This window comes from Strongylocentrotus purpuratus, unplaced genomic scaffold (assembly GCF_000002235.5).
Source record: "Strongylocentrotus purpuratus isolate Spur 01 unplaced genomic scaffold, Spur_5.0 spur5_contig_859, whole genome shotgun sequence".
Taxonomy (NCBI): Eukaryota; Metazoa; Echinodermata; class Echinoidea; order Camarodonta; family Strongylocentrotidae; genus Strongylocentrotus; species Strongylocentrotus purpuratus.
In genome coordinates this window covers 415,818-437,780 of record NW_022145567.1, presented here as the reverse complement: position 1 = coordinate 437,780, position 21,963 = coordinate 415,818, and the positions used below count along the sequence as shown (strand labels likewise).

The 21,963-nt window shown below is 36.7% G+C and overlaps 1 protein-coding gene across 1 annotated transcript; it reads left to right on the top strand.

Annotated features, from left to right (window-relative positions):
- The first annotated feature begins 17,964 nt into the window (after positions 1–17,964).
- Positions 17,965–20,216, top strand: LOC115929463. Its single transcript, XM_030998417.1, has 3 exons — positions 17,965–18,027; positions 18,533–18,633; positions 19,707–20,216. The coding sequence occupies exons 1-3, from the start codon at positions 18,023–18,025 to the stop codon at positions 19,970–19,972; spliced, it is 372 nt and encodes a 123-aa protein (XP_030854277.1). The 5' UTR covers positions 17,965–18,022; the 3' UTR covers positions 19,973–20,216.
- Positions 20,217–21,963: the final 1,747 nt, after the last annotated feature.

The following is a 21,963-nucleotide window of genomic DNA, read 5'->3' as shown; positions in this document are numbered from 1 at the left end:
TTTAGATATCGTCCAATTCCTCATAGACAAAGGAGCTAATGTAAACGAAGAAGATGCCAAAGGGATGATTCCTCTCCATGATGCAGCTTCTCGAGGCCACATAGAAGTCATTGAATATCTCATTAAGCACGGTTCTGATGTCAACAAGGGTGATGCTAAGGGTTGGACACCATTTAATGCTGCTCTTCAAAATGGCCATCTAGAAGCCGTCAAATATCTCATGAATCAAGGAGCGAAGCAGAACAGATATGATGGTATGACCCCACTTTATGCCGCAGCACAAATCGGTCATTTAGATATTGTCAAATTCTTCATATCCAATGGTGCTGATGTGAACGAAGAACATGACAACGGGATGATTCCTCTCCATGGTGCAGCTGCTGAAAGCCACCTGGAAATCATGGAATATCTCATTCAGCAAGGGTCTGATGTGAACAAGGGTGATGCCAAAGGTAGGACACCAATCATTGCTGCCGCTCAATATGACCATCTAGAAGCCGTCAAATATCTCATGACTGAAGGTGCGAAGCAGAACAGATATGATGGTATAAACCCACTCTATGCCGCAGCAGAATTTGGCCAATTAGATGTCGTCCAATTCTTTATAGCCAATGGCGCTGATGTGAACGAAGGGAATAATGATGGGATGATTCCTCTCCACAGTGCAGCTATTCGAGGCCACGTGAAAGTCATGGAATATCTCATTCAGCAAGGATCCAATGTTAACAAGAAAGATAACACTGGTTGGACTCCATTCAATGCTGCCGTTCAAAATGGCCATCTAGAAGCTGTCAACTATCTCATGACTGAAGGTGCGAGGCAGAACAGATATATTGGTATGACCCCACTCTTCGCCGCAGCACGACTTGGTCATTTAGACATCGTCAAATTCCTCAGATCGAATGGCGCTGATGTAAACAAAGAAAATACCAAACATCTAGGGTTAATTCCTCTCCACGGTGCAGCTATTAACGGTAACATTGACGTTCTGGAATATCTTATTCAACAAGGATCTATTGTAAACAAGGGCGATGTCAATAATTGGACACCATTCGATGCTGCCATTGAATTTGGCCATCTAGAAGCTGTCAAATATCTTATGACTAAAGGAGCGAAACCGAACAGGAATGATGGTATAACTCCATTCCATAACGCAGCTAAATTTGGTCATTTAGACATCGTCAAATTCTTCGTTGGAAAAGGCGCTGATGTGAACAAAGAAGATAACACAGGGATGATTCCACTCCACGATGCAGCTTCTGGAGGCCACTTAGAAGTCATGGAATATCTCATTCAGCAAGGATCTGATGTGAACAAGGCAGACGAAAAGAGTTGGACTCCAATCATTGCTGCCGTTCAAAATGGCCATCTTAAAGCTGTCGAATATCTCACGACTGAAGGAGCGAGGCCGAACAGGATTGGTGGTATGCCGCCACTCTATGCCGCAGCACATTTTGGTCATTTAGACATTATCAAATTCCTCGTATCCAAGGAAGCTGATGTGAACAAAGAAGATGATGATGGGATGACTCCTCTCCATGGTGCAGCTGCTCGAGGCCACGTGGAAGTCGTGGAATATCTTATTCAGCAAGGATCTGACGTAAACAAGAAAGATAATACTGGGGGGACAGCATTCAACGCTGCTGTTAAAGAAGGCCATCTAAGAGCCGTCAAATATCTCATGGCGAAAGGAGCCAAAGCTACCAGGTTGCACGGAAAGTCTCCGCTTCACATCGCAACACAGTATGACCATGTCGATATTGTACACTTTCTTGTCTCTAATGGATATGATGTGAACAAAAGAAATGAATGCGGCAAGTCCCCTCTCCATGCAGCATGTTACAATGGTAACATGGATATCGTGAAAGTTCTCATTCATCACAACGCTAATGTCAATGAACAGGATCATGATGGATGGTCACCACTCAATGCTGCTGCACAAGAAGGACACCAAGACATAGTCGATTACCTCGCATTGAATGGAGCAGACATGCACGTGAGGGATATAGATGGTTTGACACCTCTTCATGCAGCTGTCAACGCGGGCCATCCACATTCAATCGAAGGCATATCGTCATGTAGAGGTGACCCTGATGAAGAAGTAAATGGATTTCCACGATCTGGAGGCCACCAGAATCTAATCACAAGAGGATATGTGACGATAACGATGAAGGACGACAAGAACTCACGTAAAAGACAGTTAGCATACCAGGTAGACAATGAGGATGGGAATGACTGCACTCAAGCTGATAATGCGAAGAGAGGAGCTGATGAACTCTCCTTGAAGAGTCTCCCCACAAGGACCAATGATGACGAAAAGGGTGGCTATGAGGAACACAATCCGTTCATTCATGCTAAGCTGAAATATCCTGACAAAGTTGAACAAGAACCAATGCTGGGTCAGATGGAAGCAATAAAGAGCCCCGTGACAAAGAAAAGAGACACAACAACAAATGGCACAGACTTTTCTTCCCCGCGTGGATCTCAAACATGGCAACACATCAGTTTCTATCCATTCTATCTAGAAATCATGGGAACTGACGGTCACCCGTCTGAAAAACCGGAATCCAGATGTCACTCATTAATTGACGAAAACATGAGAGTGAGTGGCTATTGGTTATTTCAGTGTTATCTTATTAAACAAAGCATATATTTGATTGAAACTTCGGATAAGAAAGATATTAGCAAATACAAATTTGTTTGGAAGCAACCATTTAGCCAATTATAATGTCATCATAGAGATGAAAAATAAAGATTCGTAGAAATCAAAATAAATGACCTTTTGTACAAATACCTATAGTAACGATTCCGTAATATCTTATGTTTCGTTTCCTACACACCTGTGCATCATAAAAGGCCTCAAAATATATATTTGGAGAATTAAACATTGCATGCAATACTATTTTACACATTGGTCAGTTATTCCTGTTGTGAATAAAAAGAACGTGTTTATTCTATGCATATATGTCAAAGTTTGTTTTACTCATTAATTTGTCTAATCCTCCTAGAGCATCGTGCTTACCAAAACTTATCGTCGCAACTTTGTCTTCTTATTTCATTACCTTTTACAGCACTCTAATATGACAATTTCTTTGATGATATTTATTTTCCCCATCAGGAATCTTCTTCACCGATGAATGCTGGAGATGATCTACCAATCAAAGCAACTTCAGTGAAGTTTGAGAGGTACAAGTCACTTTCCATTTCTTCTATATGAGCAAACTTTATTATTTGTAGAACGAGATGTATTTAGAGCGTAAAGTTTGCTCCACAATTACTTGCATAATTGACAACATCAGTTTCCTTCATGTTTATTGAATATTCAGAATTATTTTGTATATTCTTCATAATGTATATGAATAATCGTTTACGGTAAAAAAAAAATCATTATGTACCTAAACTGTATGACATCACCTATTAGCAGAATTAGAGCACTTTAAGATGTATTACCTGCCTGGACTTGAACCTCAAGAAGCTAGAGAACAGTGGAGCAAGACCTGATGTGGTACCCATGGTACTGCTGAAGTCGATATTTTAAATCTAGGTATTTTTCATTGTAAGTCTATTTGTAAACATTCATACATACATTTGTATATTACAGAGATGTTTTGTTAATGGGCTATACATATTTAACATCATCTGAGTAGACCCTACTAACGACCAATGTGGTTTATCCTTACATCAGCTAACAGTAATTTCTACAATTAAATTCAACAGCTACCCTACACACCAACCCGCTGTCGTTCACCAAAAGCTGTATGACGGGAACCCTGTCTCCACCCATGGAACCTCCTCAAACCCAGTTTGGAAAATCGGGGTAAGAGAAAAGTATTGCCTAAATGTATGCTTATATAAATAGCTGTCGAAGCTAATGATAAAAATGGAATAATGTTCTACATCTGTGCAAAACAATACTTGTATGGGCCCTTTTTTAAAAGGGCAATACCAGAATGTTACGATTATATTTGGGAGGAAGCGTCGATTATTAACCCTTATAAGTAGTTTTAAACGTCGGCATTGAATGGTGCCCCCCACTCTGTATTGTTCTCATCGGATCCTTGCTAAATGAGATATTCCATGACTTTGTCAAGTTTCAACGAGGTTCTTTTAAATTCATACCTTTTTGATTTAGACCAAACATCGGACAGCGGTTTACCGGTGTCCTTCAATCCTGGCCCTCGTACAAACTTTCCTGCAGATGAGTATTGCTATGGCCATCATTCTTGCAGGAAGTCCAGTTCTTGTTGCAGGGAGCGGTATCACCGAACGAGTCACATTACAAGCTGGTAAACCTGGTATGGTCCCATTCCATCTCCCATTGCCACCTAATAGTACATCCCAGACTGTTCCATATTACACACTTCGATTCGAATCTCGGCATCGTCCATTCTGCATTAACGGAGAAGCTGATATCGAGGGCTTTAAAAACTCATCCCAGTTGCAAAGGTTTACCACCTCAATCACAGGTTTAGACACCTCTCCTTGCGTGAATCTTATGATAGATAACGTCGATAGTCTAGACGAGGATGGGTACTTGTTAACGGCAGTCTGGCATAGTTTGGAGAACGTTTGGCATGAAACTATGAAGAAGGAGATTGATGTACAATTCCCACCGGGACCTGCAAAGTGCTTCATCACTTTAAGTGAAGATGGTGACTATCCCTATGAAGTACACTGTCGAGCCACCACTGGGAGTGTACAGACCACACTATCATGTTACCAGAATGATCAGAAGATTGACGTCAAGGGTGATATTACAGATAATGGGCTAATTACCAATGGTATATTCTGGCTACACGATTACACTCATTTTTCTTGTTGCTCACATGATGTAGCCTTGTATATGAGGGCAAAAATGTGCAATGACTTCCAGTGGCCCCCTGGCAAAGAAACTACGAGACAGACTGTCCATACTGTACCTACATCGGTTACCACTCCCACACCCAAAGTAGAATCTGATACAGAATCAGGGGCTTGTAGGCAATTCACGCTTCCTTCTCTGTGGCACTTCACATACCTGTTCGTATACATCCTCGCCTTTGTTACAATGTACTAAACACAAAGTCATCATACGTCATATCACTTTCTTGTTTAAAAGATAGTGTTATACTTACAAATAAATATAAACAAATATCATCGTTCGAATTTGAATGTCTTTAATGTGTACAATGTTCAAAGTTGTTACTATTTCACATTCGTTTCTTAAATTCTTGCATAAATGTTTTTATGTGAAAGAAATATCAAAATGGCCTACTTTTCAATTCGTTGTTATGTGAATCTATGCTTAGTTTAATAGTCTATAGTCTCCTATATTTCATTAATTGAGGGAAGATCTTTAATAATCGATGGCATTATCTTTTATCACCATGTCGATTTGACACTTAAGTAGTTTGCTAATAACACCCAGCCATGTCTGACCCCAATTTTAGAATGAAGTTGAACCAATGGGTTTATACAAGTTACTCCTAGGATCAACATGCTCACGATGAACATTACTCTAAAGGTCTATGTTGCCCATGTTGCCAGATATATTCTCGTCACCAATCATGTAAATGTTAATTTGGAGTATGATTTCATTTTTTAGATTTTATTTTTTGCACTTTTCAATTTCATGTTGAGCCGGGTGTTACATTCTGAGTTTGAATAACTTGATATATAATAGTGAATGCATTAATGCAGAGTTAACGCCGTTCTAAGCTTCAAATAGGTGATTTATAGTTATTTGTCGCTATGTCAATAGAGGTCAATATGAGTTTGGTTTCTAACATATAAATGTATTCGTGAATTGGTAATAATGTATCTGCCAGGACTAATCCAGGAATAAAAAACCTCATGCAATCTACGGTCATCTTCACAACTAAATCTCGTATCTACTTCGGTGTCAACTCTAGTCATCGCTCTTTTTGCAAAGATTCTGCTGAACTTTTGAACAAACTACATTTACATGTCAAAAACTGTCCGACTGTCAACCAATTCAAAACTTGTCTTAAGACACAATTATTCAAAATTGCTTTTGATGATTAACTTACTCTCTGTTCACATTGATGTATATTTCATAGGTATTGTAATTTGTGGTATTGTTTGTAATTTTTTGTTTTGTTTATAATGGAATTGTTTATCATTGTATTTTGCTTGTCATAACGCTTAGAGACTTCGGTTGAAAGCGCTTTATAAGTACCGTTTTTATTATTATTATTATTATTATTATGCTCATGGAAATAAGAAATTTTCAACGGGGACGCATGTTCCACTGTCGAAGTCATAGTACATGTATATTTTGTAATGCACGGACAGACTTGTTGCCTGATCATTTAACTCCTAAAAATATTTTACATGTATGTCTACACTTCCTAATGTTTTTTTTATATTGACAAACATGTGCTTACAGGATATAAGGCCATTCCCAACACAAGCCACGCACGATAGAAAAGTTGTGCTTCATTGCAGAATATGATGTTAGCACCTTATTGCATGATGTTATGGTAGTGTCTATCACATGTACGTTTTATAATCTGTGGATTTGTGAATCCCAGAGCTGGAATAAGTTGTACAATGAAAAATTGGGACACTATAACCACGTAAACATTACAAGTTTCTTTGGATTTTCTTTGTAAATAGATACAAATATAAAAGTGATTTTAAAAACATGCTTTGCACTCGTTGAACATTTGTTTCTTATTTATGCTCGAATTCAAGTGCACTAATTCAAATGTGTATATACGCCGCAGTTTAATTATGACATCTTCATTATGAAACTCATTGTGGATATAAGAAAACCTGCGCTTTCTCGCATTTCTCTAATATAATTTTTTTTTTCCATACCATGATAATGAAATTATTATATACCCATGTATAGGAACTATTATATTGTTTTAAAGTGTTGTGATGTATTGTAGTATGAACAAATCCATAAACACAGGGCACAACTATCACAAGTGTATATATAACACTAGACAGAATGCAGCAAATGAAACAGATAACAAATCAACGCATACATGTAGATATATGCAGTCCAGTCTGTGTAAAGCTGTGTAGCGTCTTTGTAGAGGTTAATTTGTCTCACTTTGCATGATGAGGAAATGTTAATAGTAATAAAGAACCTCTTCACATATTTTTAATCGTATGAAATGAAATGTGGAAGGATAATTAATGGTAATCAGTGGTAGTCGTGATGTATTTTATTTGTTAAGATATTGTTTATTAATTATTTACATGAATTGATAATGAATATTGTTGCCCATATTCTGCATACTTTGCAGCATATTTTCTGTATTTGTACAGAAGAGTACAGTATGCATGTTGTACAGTAATCTACGAATCTCGTAGTAGATTCTTTTAAAAAGATTGTCATGTATAATAACCGAACATCTATGCGTATATTTTGAATAACAAATAGCGAAAGTTTTAATTCTTAGTAACGAAAATATTACTGTTGTATATGTATATCACCCCATTATTTTACTCAATATCATGATCGTGATAATAAAAGATCAACCTCTTTTGTATTAGATTATGCACCTTATCAAATTATATTTCACATTCATACCGACCTATTTGCTCATATGACAAAAGAATGTTGGTCACAAATGGTCTAACTGTGCTATTTAAGAATAGCAGTACAACTTTTGAAGACCGTTTATTTCGATGTACATATTTATGCTCGTGAAATAATGATAGAAAAAAAAACATCAAAATACCAGCCATGAAGAGGAGTCACACACTAAAAACAATAATTGAATATTTCACACAAATATGTATATACATATCCTGATTCATGGCTATACAATATATGTACCCATATATAATTTACAGCAATATAATGAATGTAACAATGGTACATGCATGTATCAAAGAAGTAAATTCCTAATGTATTTGATAATTTTGAAAATTATCTTCCTTTGTAAATAACTTTATCACTATACAATATATGTATAAGTTTACTTACTGTTTCAGTGTTCTTCTATACAAACGTGAATTGTTTTCTTCAAAACACTGAATACATCTAATAGATGTTGAGAATGAACATATAACCTTTCTCTAGTTGCTTATATGATCAGTGTGTTTCCATGCATATCAGTGGGTTATGTTACAATTAATATATGTTAAAAATCGCTTCAAACACCAACAGCGAGCAAAACTTAAGCTGCTTGTTATGCACTAGCCATGCTATCCTCTCATGAATTTCAATAGTTGTGTGCACTTTGTCTTTAAAAGCTTGAAAATGTTTGCTTTCTTGCTTTTCTCTGGAATAAAGAACTTGTTTAAACCATGACAATGACATAATTATGTACCCAAGCAGGAATATATATTGTTTGACAGTGTTGTGGTTTCTTGTAGTAGAATGAAATCCATATTTAAAGGGCATAAATAATCAGTGTAAATATAAAACAAGAAAGACAGGACAAGCGAAACAGATACCAACTCAACGCATACATGTATTTATATCCAATATACTCTGTTTGTAGAGGTTTATGGGTTATACTTTGCATGATAATAGTATGGTAATAGTAATGGAGATTTTCTTCACATTTTGTTACTTATATACGATATAAAACTTGGAAGGAGTATTGATAGTATTCAGTGGTAATAGCTAATGCTGTATATTGTTCATTGATACATGTATTACGTTAATGAATTATTTACAATTTGTAATACATCGTTTACAATAAAATCATGAAAATCATAGTAAATTGATTTACAAGGACTGTCATGTATAACAACAGAACCTCTTTGCGTATTTCGAATAATGAATTACGAAAGTTTGAAATCGTAGTAACAAAATGATTAATGTTGTATACATGTATATATATATATATTACTTTACTCAATATTATGATCATGATAATAAAAGGCCAACCTCTTTGTATTCAGTGGTGGATTATATGCTTAGATTTGAAGTTATCTTTGACGTTCATACCGACGTACTTGCTCATATTACAAAAGTATGTTGGTAACAAAGGGTCTAATTATCCTATTAAAGAATAACCGAAAAACTGTTATACGCCAAAATATCAGCCATGGCGAGGAGAGACAAAATAAAAGCAATAATTGATTAATGAACACAATTATGTATGTACATATTCTGATTTATGGCTATACAATATATGTTGCCTATATATAATTTACAGATATCCGACGAAGGTAACAATGGTACATGTATGTATACAAGAAGTAATTTCCTAATGTATTTAATAATTTAGCAAACGAGATAAATTTGTAAAATTATCTTCCTTTGTAAATAATATTATCACTTTACAATATATCGTAACAGTTTACTTTGACTTCCAGTGTTCTCCTATTTACATGTGAATGTTTTTTTTTAAATACTGAATAAATAACATAGATGTATATAATGTACATATAACTTTCTTTTAGATTCATATATGATCAATATGCTTCCATACACCTCAGTGGGTTATATTACTTTAAATAATGATTAACTTCGCGTCAATATAACATCAACAACAACAACCAGAATCCATAAGCTGGTTATTATGCACTATAAAAAAATGCTATGCTCTCATGAATTTCAATTGTTTTTTTGCACCTCGTTTTTAAAAGCTTTAACAAATTTGCTTTCTCGCTTTTCTCTGGACTAAAGAACTTTTTTCAAACTTTGGCAATGACATAATTATGTACCCATGCATGCAGTTATATATTGTTTGACAGTGTTGTGTTTTATTGTAGTAGAATGTAATTCATATATATTTGAAGTGTAAATATAAAACAAGAAAGACAGGATAATTAAGCGAAACAGATACCAACTCAACGCATACATGTAGTTATATTCAATACAGTCTGTTTAATAGCGTCTTTGTAGAGGTTTATGGGTTTTTACTTTGCATGATACTGGAATGGTAATAGTAATAGAGATTGTCTTCACATATTGTTAATCATACGATGTGAATTTTCGAACGAGTATTGATAGTATTCAGTGGTTATAGCTAATGCTGTATATTGTTCATTGATACATGTATATCGTTAATGAATTATTACAATTTTTAATACATAGTTTACAATATTTTGCTTACTTTGGAGTTTTTCTAAATTGAACTTTGATATCTAGTGTATTGTTGAGTATAGAATGCATATTGTGCAGTTGTCTATGAAAATCATAGTAAATTGATTCACACCGATCTTCATGTATAACAACAAAACAACTCTCTGCGTATTTTGAATAATGAATTATGAAAGTTTGATATCGTAGTACAAAATTGTTAATGAATATCACTCAGTACTTCACATACAATTATAATCATGATGATTAAAAGCCCAACCTTTGGTACCAATGGTACATGTACATGTACGTTCAAAATAAGTAAATGTATCTGATAATTTTGAACGCGAGAGATTTGAAAATCATTTTGAAAATCATTTTCCTTTTAAAATAATGTTATCACTATATCATATACCCTGTAAGTTTGCTCAGTGTCTCAGTATTCTTCTATCCAACTATGAATCGTTAATTTGTTTTAAACATCAAATGTTTACTAACCAGTATGCTTCTATGTGTTTCAGCGGGTTATAATAACAAACGTATCAATTATAATAGTATGCAAGATGACCCGCATATATGGATTTTATGAAATTTGAAGGCTTTCTGTTCTTTAATTTGTTCTGTAACCAGCGTTTTTTTTTTAAAATTGGATATTGGATGTGTCAGATCAAAATGTATGATCGAATTTGCTTGCTTTGCTAATAAATACATAAATGAAAATAAATTGTTCTCAGATTTGTTCTTATCTTGCTATGTACTGAGTAGGACTTTCATCCTTACTGAATATGATTTTCATGCCTAATAAATAGTACTTTCCTAAAAAAATATCAAATAATATATATGTCAGTTACTCCTATTTGGAACTATATACAGTGTATATCATCGTATAAATGCCCTATGCGTTTAAAAGGTTAGACTGAATTTCATGTGTGTAGTCCCCTACACCTTTACATGTGTGCGACGGTTGGTTTTACTGTGATATTTAAAGGTAATACAAAGTTTTGGTATTGGGTCATGAATTTGGTTCAAATGTACATATTGGAAGCATAGGCGATCCTACAATATTCAGTGATCGGTGTCGCGGTTGAAATCGAGTCTAAAGTGATGAAATTGTAAATAATAAACTGTTTATGTTGTATAGCCCCCTCTCAAGGTCAATATATAAATTTAGCTATAAAACAATTTTCTTTGAGTAAAATCAACCGATTTGCTATTACCTTTTGGAATATATATATCACAACTACATATTCTGAGATTTTCATGGTCGCAGCTACCATCGTAGGGTCGTAGGCGCTATTTGAAATTCATCAAAATTTACCGGGAGCACCGGTAAATTTTTATATTCAATTTTTCTCGAAAGCAGAAGTGTATTAGGGGATAATTTTGTTAGTGCTTATAATACATCCATAGGGGCATCCAGATATATCAAAATTGTAAAGAATCACTATCCAGCCAATTTTCAAAATTTACCAAAACTTTGTAATACCTTTAAGCAAGAGCGGGTCTTCTATATACGGAGAGAGAAATTGGAGGAGAGAGATAGGAAGAGAGAGAGAGGGACAAAGAGGGAGGATAAAGAGGAGTAGACTGAGAAACAAAGTGAAGAAGAAGAGAGAACCAGTATTTACTTGTCTTGTTGTGTGTGTGTCAGAGAGAGAGAGAGAGACAGACAGACAGACGTAGAAAAAAAGAATAGTAGTGGAAAGAGCGTCCTCATCTAAAGTTGCCAGCTTAATGGTCCTTTTATAAAACCTTACTCAGAACCAGAACCAGCTAGAACTCACCTAGGGAGAATTGTTTTGCCAACTAAAGAATGTATTTCTAAGCTTTTGGGTAGAGCACACTTTAGTATAGAAGAAGGAATGTGTAGACGTCACTCTGCCAGGCTAATTTCCATGACTCTTTGTCCAAAGTTTTTAGACCCCAAATATTAACAGCGACTGATTGATTTCTTACTCTTCAGGGCATATGTGAAAGAATAATTAGGAATTTGTTGTTGTCTCCTTTTCCTACCGATCTAATATATATGTGCATCATCTCTCGTTTTTTCTTCATTATCTCCCTTCTTTTTCCATTTTCGCTTTCTTCTTAATATTTGCTCGTGGTATTCGTCGTATTTTGAACTTCAGACGTTCCCATGAAAACCTGGGGTCAAATGAAGCAAATTCTTTTCTCCAAACCAATCTCTTTCTTTTTAAGGATTCACAATATTTTAATACAGAGAAGCACAGGACTTCCGAATATCCATCATCTGTTTTTTTTTTTTTTTTTTTTTTTAATAACTCCAACAGAGTTATCACTGAGTGGTATGTGTAGTGGGAAAGGATAATAATATTTTACAACATCTTGACACTCTCTTGCGATAATAATCCAACCTACTCTAGCTCTTTAAATCTTTTCTTCTCCAAGTATATTTCTTAGATTTTTTGGCGCCATATAGCAATCAATTCATATAAGCTAAGCATGGATAACAATTCCGCTTTGCTTTCTTGATGGTAGTCACTGGTATTTCTCATTTCATCTAAATGAGTTAATTCGCAAATACTAGGTCTCGGTCTTTGCAAATCGTAGATTCCATGTAAAGTACTAGTACATGTAGTACCGATTTAACAATGAATATTAGTCAAACAAACAGCTTGTTTGATTTGATTTAAGGATTTGTTGATTCATTGATAAGTAGCATTTGAACACAGCAAACTATATATGGCGCTACCAAAAAGATAAATGCTGTCCTCTGAGCGAAATGTGTTTCTTAAGCTTCCAATTAATGCTTGAAATTGAAGGGCGTAATTTAGAATCAGGAATTTCACAAAAAGTATTTTCTTGTACGTCGCGTGAAGGAGACCTCTTAACATGAAAAACGAATTACTTTCGGAGAAGTCGGTGGAACACTAGATTCGTGAGTCCCAATACATCGGCAAACTTGCAACTTTTGCATTAAGACGATGATTATAATGACGAAGAACAGTAGGCCAAACGCAATTAAAATTGGCATTACATAGAGTGGCATATATACCTTCAGCTAACTCCTTCGATGCATTTGTAGTGGTGGCGCTATTCAAATACCATTTCGTAGTGGTTGCGAAATGTGTCGAGATTGTTGACGGATATTGATGCTGTTGAATGGAGGATGATGCAAAAGGGGTATTATCAAGTTCTTTCATTTGAAAATATAGCTTCGTAGAGACGACGGCAGAATAATTGGTCCTTTGCCAAGATTCCGTGTTATTTGTTAGCATATAATTTGTATATACAAAAATAATTTAAAAAACAGAGAGAGAGAGAGAAATGAAAAAAAAATACCTCGAAGTAAAGCTTAGATTTATGTGTGATTTATTAATTTCTTGAGTTCGTGTGTAGACTGGTACCCATGGGTGTCGATCTGTAACTGATACCTATTCATCAGGGGGGATGATCTATTCATTCACCCCCCCCCCCCCTCTGATGAATAGGTATTACGTAAGGATCGAATGTGTCGAGATTGTTGACGGATATTGATGCTGTTGAATGGAGGATGATGCAAAAGGGGTATTATCAAGTTCTTTCATTTGAAAATATAGCTTCGTAGAGACGACGGCAGAATAATTGGTCCTTTGCCAAGATTCCGTGTTATTTGTTAGCATATAATTTGTATATACAAAATAATTTAAAAAACAGAGAGAGAGAGAGAAATGAAAAAAAAATACCTCGAAGTAAAGCTTAGATTTATGTGTGATTTATTAATTTCTTGAGTTCGTGTGTAGACTGGTACCCATGGGTGTCGATCTGTAACTGATACCTATTCATCAGGGGGGATGATCTATTCATTCACCCCCCCCCCCCCTCTGATGAATAGGTATTACGTAAGGATCGACACCCATGCTGGTACCTGTGAAGTATTCTAGTCCGTTGTTTGCCCACCCTATATTAAAAATGTTTATGTCTGTTTATACATGTAGAAGAAAATATATTAATTCACAACGCAAGATGGAATACACAAGAAACATGGATTGAACTCCACAAACGTTTTCGATTCCTGTCTGTCCTTAGGTATACCTATTACCCTACTCACATGGTGTTTACGTGACTAGAAGATAATATAGTATCGGTCCGAATTTCATTCAATATCACTTTAATCATTCTCAAGACATCACCTGTCAGCTACAATCATCTCGTGCACAAGCCACTTCTCATTAATTATGCAGTATGTGAGAGATCTTGGGTTTGGTTGTATATTTCATTATCATTGTAAATATGATATTTTATTGTTTCCACTCCAGCATAGGCTACGAACTATACATGTCGTGTAAAAACACGAAATGATAATAACAATAATATAATACAGATTAATTTTTATAGCGCATATCAACTATCGAGGCCTTCTCTGCGCTTACTATTTATACAATGATTTTGAAATTGTATTTCGTGCTGAAGTTCTCACCTTAAAAAGAAACTGTCACTTCATTTAAAATGTTCAATTTTCAATGTTAAAATTTTAAAGTACGTGTATTATTGTAGGTCATCCTTACTACAATTACCAAATACTTCAATTTAATGATGACCTCAATTTATTAAGAGGCGATAAATTTTCATGATATGTTGTGAGTTCAATAATCATCCCCTGATAATATAGATTATATTGAGAACAACCCATTATGGCTCTGCGATTACAGTTTCGTAATGATCTCAGTTAAACGGATTGTCAAACATTAACCACAATCATATATGTTTCTATAAATCTATATTCTAACATTTTGCGGAAATTAACTCTTTAGTCCTTCCAGTGAATATTATGTTTATGATATCGACGGTGATGGCGTGTTCTTTGATTGCTTGATTGGTGAGCTGTTAACATTCCGCACCTGAATGGCTCGTTATAATCGTGTTTGTTTGTTTAATCAAAAGGATGACATCATCACTGAAGCACTGTGGTTACATTGTGGTCTGGGTCTGGGTCTTTATTTACAGTTCACCGTAGAGGGTCGGAATTCTGCTCACTGGGGTGTCCTTTTGTTAGAAATATTAGAGCGAATTGCAAACAAACCTGACCCCTTCTTCTGGTCTAAGGAAAAAATGCAAACCTTTGTCGTCTAAATTGAAACTAATTGAGTTTTACCAGTGTTGGAACATTTGAAAATTGGAGGATTCTAGTTTTTAATTGTAGGATATTTTATCATAATTCTTTGTTGAATGCGGTTGAGCACAGCACATGCTCACACAAGAATTTTTTTTTTCTTTTCTTCATACAATACCTCCACATTACCTTTCTTTTCCTGGTGTTGCCACAGTTCGTCTGGCACAGCAACTCCTATGTTGGTATTGTATGGTCTATTGTAAAGAGGTGGTCAGCTCTGGTAAAGCTATATACCACTGTCTCTTGTTAGCTCACTCATGTGTGATAGATGATGTCACAAGATGATTGAGAATATGGAGCATTTTCTTAGGGAGGACCTTAGCATGTCTGATAATATAATTTTTTTAAACTATTTAAAAATCTATGCAAAATAATTAGATGTTTTAGAAACAAAAAATGAGTTGCATGCAGCCCTGCACATTAACAGGAATCAACTTATATGTGGATGTCACCCGACCTTCGATTCATTTTTAATCCATCAGCGCCTTCTGTCGGTGAAAGTAGGGTAATGCAATAGTCCTCATCCATCGACGTGACGTGAACAAAATTGTACACTTATTTTCTTCAATTTTTTTTATTAACGTCCGACTAAGGCATAACAATTGTTCGAAGGTCCGAATTTCATAAATCGTGTTCGTAAATATATTATGCCAATCTGTACATTTTAAGCACATAATGATCAAATAATAATAATCGTTGTTTATTCATTGTTTAACTCTCACGATGTTGAAGATAATGCATCACCGGTCATTGCCATGGTCATATATAGTATATATATATATATATATATATATATATATATATATATATATATATATATAACTACTTGTATAAGTATTGGATACCACGGGACATTGTCATGTGTAATGTTATGATTGATTATAGTTTCATTACACACTACCATACGTTTCCGTGAGTGTGCTGACCATATACAAACATATAAATAATATAAGAATATAATAATGGGTGAGGGTCAAGGTTAAGAGTAGAGTAGAGCCGAGCCTTGTTTTTCAGGCACAAAACCTTGTCAGTCGCTGTGCGTTACAGTGTCTGCATTATGAGACTACATTAGGCTTTTTACTCTAGCTGCTATTCGACACATCCAGCAGCTACCATATTTAGGTTCTGCTCTAGGCTGTAGGAATTGTGGAAGATTGCCAAATGTATTTGCTTGCAAAATAAGCAGCGCCTTCCTATGAAAATAGTAGTTGTTAAGAAGAATGATGAAAATCCCCTGGACTGACAAAGTTAGTAATGAGGAAGTTCTTACACGAGCTGGAGTGCAAAGGAAAATGATGTTGATTAGGCAGTTGAAGTTCATGGGTCACATTACACGTAAAGAAGGCTTAGAGAATATTGCTTTGACAGGGAAAGTTGTTGGTAGAAGGAGTAGGGGAAGAAGGAGGATACTTTGGATAGACAATCTGCAAAATTGTTGGAAGAGAGAAGAGTGAAAGAACTGGGAGTGGTACTAATACAGAAGGCTAGGAGCCGAGGGTTGTGGAACAGCATGACCGCAAAAGTCAAACGATATGGCACTTAGAGAGAGAGAGGTCTAGTAGTAGTACAAGTGTTAATAGTACTATTATCATCATTATTGTTGTGATTGGTAATATTTAATATTAGCAGAAGGAGTAGTAGTAGTAGAAGTAGTTGTCGTTGTCGTTTCTTTCTTGTTTCATAAGTGGTTAATCTTCAATAGGATCCATTGAACAACTATATACCACCCCCCCCCCTGGCCTTTTTTTAATAAAAGAAAGAAAAAAAAAGTTTTCGGGGTCAAATACAAAAATAAATTGTGCATAATACCCCTCCCCCCCCCATCCCACTGAGCGAAATATTGGTAGGCTCGATTTTCACATTTCCGGAGTCATATACCAAAAAAAAAATGAAGCTCACTACCCCCCCCCCCCCCCCCCCCCCCCCCCCCCCCCCCCCCCACTGAGCGAGATATTGGTCGGCACGATTTTCACATTTTCGAGGTCAAATACGAGAAGAAAAAAATATGATCACTACTCCCCCCCCCCCTATATTGGTCGGCGCGATTTTCACATTTTAGGCCCCCCCCCCCCTATCGGCAAATCCTGGATCCGCCCCTGTGTGGGGTTTAACAAAAGAAAAAAGCCACTGAGTTGATGGATTGGTAAACATAATACATGCAATTTAAATCTTGCTGGGCCGGTGCTGCAAATATTTGCCAAACAAAGAATTTTCAAAAACACATTGTTCTACCAAATAACAGTATAGCAATAATCATTTGGCAGCCGTATGACAGCCGTGCTAAAGCCAGGGTAATAATCGGGAGCGCCAGGAGGGTCAAATCTGACTGACATGAGCACTATACAAGAACCCATTATTAGTATTATTATTTATATAAATCGTTTTTTCATAAATACCTAATATTTATTTTAAGCTAATATAAAAGCTTTAAAAATAATTGTACATGTTGTAGTTCAAGAGAGCGACCACCATTATATCAATGATCATTTTTTTTGTGTATTAAATCGTCAAATTCTATACTGATAAACCATTTTTGTACAATTTGAATTATGTAGGTCTATTATGCTTTTAAAATTTGACTTTGCCCGGGTACAAAGACGCGGCTGACCTATGAAATTATCTTCTTTTCACTTCAAACAAGTAAGAGTGCTCAATCTCTATCAGATACCAGTCGAGTGGACATGCGTGCTGGTATTCGTTTATTGATTTCTTTCTAATTTCTCCTGTACCGGATTCTAACCTCCTCTGTCCTTGAATATAACTACCGTCCTCCGTACATGGTGTTTGCGTGACTAGAAGAAAATAAAGTATCGGTCCTGATTTCAATTCAATATCACTTTGATCATTTTCAAGACAACACTTGTTAGTTACAGTCATCTCGCGCAAGAACTACTTTTCATTAGTTCTACAGTATGGGGTAAGAAAACTTGGTTTCGTTGTGTATCATTGTTTTTCCAAAACAAAATGTTATTCGATAGTTTTCATTAGGCTACAAACTATTCTTTTCGTGAAGAAACAAAATCCAAATAATAAATTTCAATAATAGTAATGCTTAAAGCGCATACACTTTAAAACTGTCAAGTCTCCATGCTCTGAACGATACAGAAATTGATTGCTTTAGATTTTCTACCGAGTAAAACTTGTTACCATATTCAGAAATATTTTGATACAGTGAGACTGTTAAATCATAATGTTCGTAAAAGTTAGATTTTGCAAGTAAGGACATCTGCTACCTCAGAAATATCCTGAATACCTAAATTAAATTGTCACTTTTATCATTAAACTGGGAATGAATGTTCACAGTATGTTACTTACTTTCATAATTTAAATTATATTGAAAACACCCCAATCTGACTCTACATCTACGTCTTTTGCATTACAATAACCACAGTCAGACAATGTTTATTATCTATATTCTATAGTTCGCCGATATTAAACACTTTGATAGCCCTCCTAGCGACGATCATGTTTATGATATCAACGGTGATGGCGTGTTCTTCCTGCCCTCATGATTGCTTGCTTGGTGAGTTGATAAGATTTCGTCCCCTTTTTAAATTTTGTTTTAATCAAAAGGATGACAACGTGATAGAGGCAGTGCATGAACAGGTCTGGGTCACAATTCACAACTCACCTTAGAGGGCTCACACTCTGCTAACAGGATCGTCCCTTTAAATGTTAGAGGGAATTGCAAAAAATGAACCTTAATCGTCATATTTGAAAAATCGAGTTTGAAAATATTTGGTACATTTGAAAATCTGAGGGCTTTAATAATTTGTCTTAATTCGTTTTTAATATTGGTCCAGCACTTCCTCCATTCCTTCCTTCCTTCCTTCCTCTCGCGATACAGCGATCTTCGCATACATGTATGTATAATCAATAGTATTTATTTTTCGCATGAGGCAGAAGAATATAAAAAATGAAATAACTAATTTCTGTCCGCAGATTGTGTTTAGTAGTTAACTCATATCCTGCCATATCAAGCTTGGAGGCACGCTACCGTTATAGGGCTTTGTACACGCTTTGCTGCTTCTTGCATGTTTGCAAACATTCGTTATAGCAGTTATTGTTTGTGCCCATTGTCCTGTGACTCGTGTTTCGCACGCGCTATTGATGGTATCATCGTGTTAATCTGATTATCTTATAATAAACTTGGCACTGGGGTTTGTGGCTTGGCACAATGGGGATTAGCCCTGTGGCAGGATAAAAGTTAAAGCACATCAAATGCGTTTTAGGACACATGCTCCTGTGAAAACTGTTCCAAGACCATTTTTAAAAACTAGCCGAAATGTTAAGGATTAAGCAAATCCAAAACCTAATTACAACTGTTAACCTCAACTAAAACCCAAGTGCTATCCTAACCATAACACTAGCACTGATGTCAGAGAGTCGGAATATGAAAGCAGCTATGAGAGATGTAGATATCCATACATGCAACTTCCGAGCCTTGTTGGGAAGTAATCTCGCAAAATTGACAATTTTAATACTAGCGTTCAGCCTGGTCCTCAAATTTGAAAATAAGAATGTTAGTTGCTCGTCGGAAAAAAGAGCATTGTCCTGTTGCAATGCCTTGGTATTTTCCTCCTGCTTTTCTTCCAGCTTACTACCCGTTTGAGGGAGACGGTACAGACAGCTCCGGTAACAACCGCGACGGAACCACGACCGGCGATGTTTCTTACGCGGCTGGCCAATGCGGTCAGGCCGCGTCCTTTAACGGTGCGTCTAAAATGAGCGTCCAGTCGTTTGCCAACTTCGCCTGGGGCACGAGTTCAGTGTCAGTGTATGGTTCAAGCGCACCGGTGATTGGGGGAACTACCAGGGCATCGTCAATAATGGGTATTACACTACAGGGAGCTGGGAGATAAGAATGGGTAGGGAGAACAGCGGTCAGATGCTGGGCGGTGGTGTCATTACAACCGCTGCGGCTACTACCTGGGACTACATACATCTTGTCGCTTTGCGGAACACCTGGAACCACGTGACCATGACCTATGACGGGTCTACCTTGCTCTACTACCTCAATGGTCAGCAGCAGACAGCGAACAACCAGAAATGTTGCACTGGTCCTATTCTAACACGCAATACACCGGTCACTATTGGTAATGCAGGTCCAGGGAATAGTAATAAGTATTTTTATGGCTTGATTGACGAGGTCAAGATCTATGGCCGAGTTCTCACTGCGGTCGAGGTTCAAAATATGGCCAACCATCCATGTCTTTAAAATCCATAAATCGATTCTTCTGAAGTACATCGTTCAAGGAAATGTAGAAGATAATTTTGTTTTGTTAGAGAGCTTTAAACCAGGCCTATAACCATTGTGGCTTCTTTATTATTGGCATTAATCATGTTAATGGCATGGTATTTCATGAAATATATAATTTAAGCATAACTAATGTAATGCCTTTATTGTTCATTTTTCAGAACATAATCCTTTTGATATGGTTTTAGGCTGTTTAATACAGTTTTACTGCCTTGTTTCGAAAATTTAAAATACTGTATTACCATCAGATATAATTATTTTCGACTTAACGGTTTTAAAGGCGTTGGTTCTAAAGAAATGATACATGTTAGTATTAAATATGTCCATGTAAACTCATGATAAGCCGAGATATGATTATAAGTTCATCGGGAAATTTTAGTCGTTTTATCATTAATGATTATTCTGTAAGTTTATGGACCTATCATAGTGGAAGTCGTGGTATAAACCCAAAATAAATATCATTTCGATAAGCCATGCTCATACTCTTTTATGCTTGGATTGTTTGTGCAAAAAAAGCTTCTACAGGATGATTATGGTTTCACTTTGGACCTCTTAATTGTTCTTATCTTGGAAACTTCGTGTGATGTTATCCCTAAATAAACAGTACTTTAACCGAGTTATAGATGTCAACAATCATTTCGTGTCTGATAAACGTGAACCCGACGAGCCTTGTCAAGAGACAGTGGCTGTGATAGAATGGAGTCGAAGTGTACACCAACAAACACATACAAAAAACATCAGCAGATGAAGAGAAATAGAGGGGGAAGGAGAGAGAAAAAATAGAGAGAGAGGGGTAGAGAGAAAAAAGAAAGAAAGGGGGAAACTTGATTTTAAGGAAATTGCCCGGGAGCCGGCCGGTGATCGGCGGGGCGTCAAAATACGCTCGGTGCCCGGGCGTTCGACGCCCGGACACCGACCTAATCGAGCATTCACCGTCGAGCGATTTAGGTCAAAAATCATAGCCGCTAGGTCAAAGGTTGCTGACCGATTTTGACCTCGCCGCCCAGTGACCGACAGATCTCCCAGCGGCGACCGGGCGGCGAACGCTCAGCAGCCTTTGACCTAGCGGCTTCGATTTTTGACCTAAATCGCTCTACGGCGAACGCTCGATTAGGTCGGTGCCCGGACGGTGATCGCCCGGGCACAGAACATACTTTTGGCGGCGAGTGAAAGTGAGCAGGCGCCGCCCGAATTTTAACTCCGCGCTAAATTTTCAGCAGCGACCGAGCGATGCCCTAAAAACAAGCGGTGCCCGGGTGGCCGCCGCTCGGTGCCTGGGCGAAATTGGCTCAAAACTCGCCGCCCGGCCGCCGAGCAGGCTACTTTTAGGTGATGTGACCATAGCATAAGAGACAGTCACATCCATGATTGTCAGCGCTGTCTGTATGTATTGGGCTAATTGATGAATTCCTCCTGACCTGGAATCTTTATTTCACGGTTGACTGAGAGAAAATTAAAGGAACAATGAGCAAGATTCAAAGGTTGCTGAAGTATAGTGTCATTGCAAGGGATTATACGTTACCTGTTTATCAATACAACTGTAGTAATGACACCACCTCAGCTCCGTTTGAACAGTGTGATAATGGACTTTAGGAT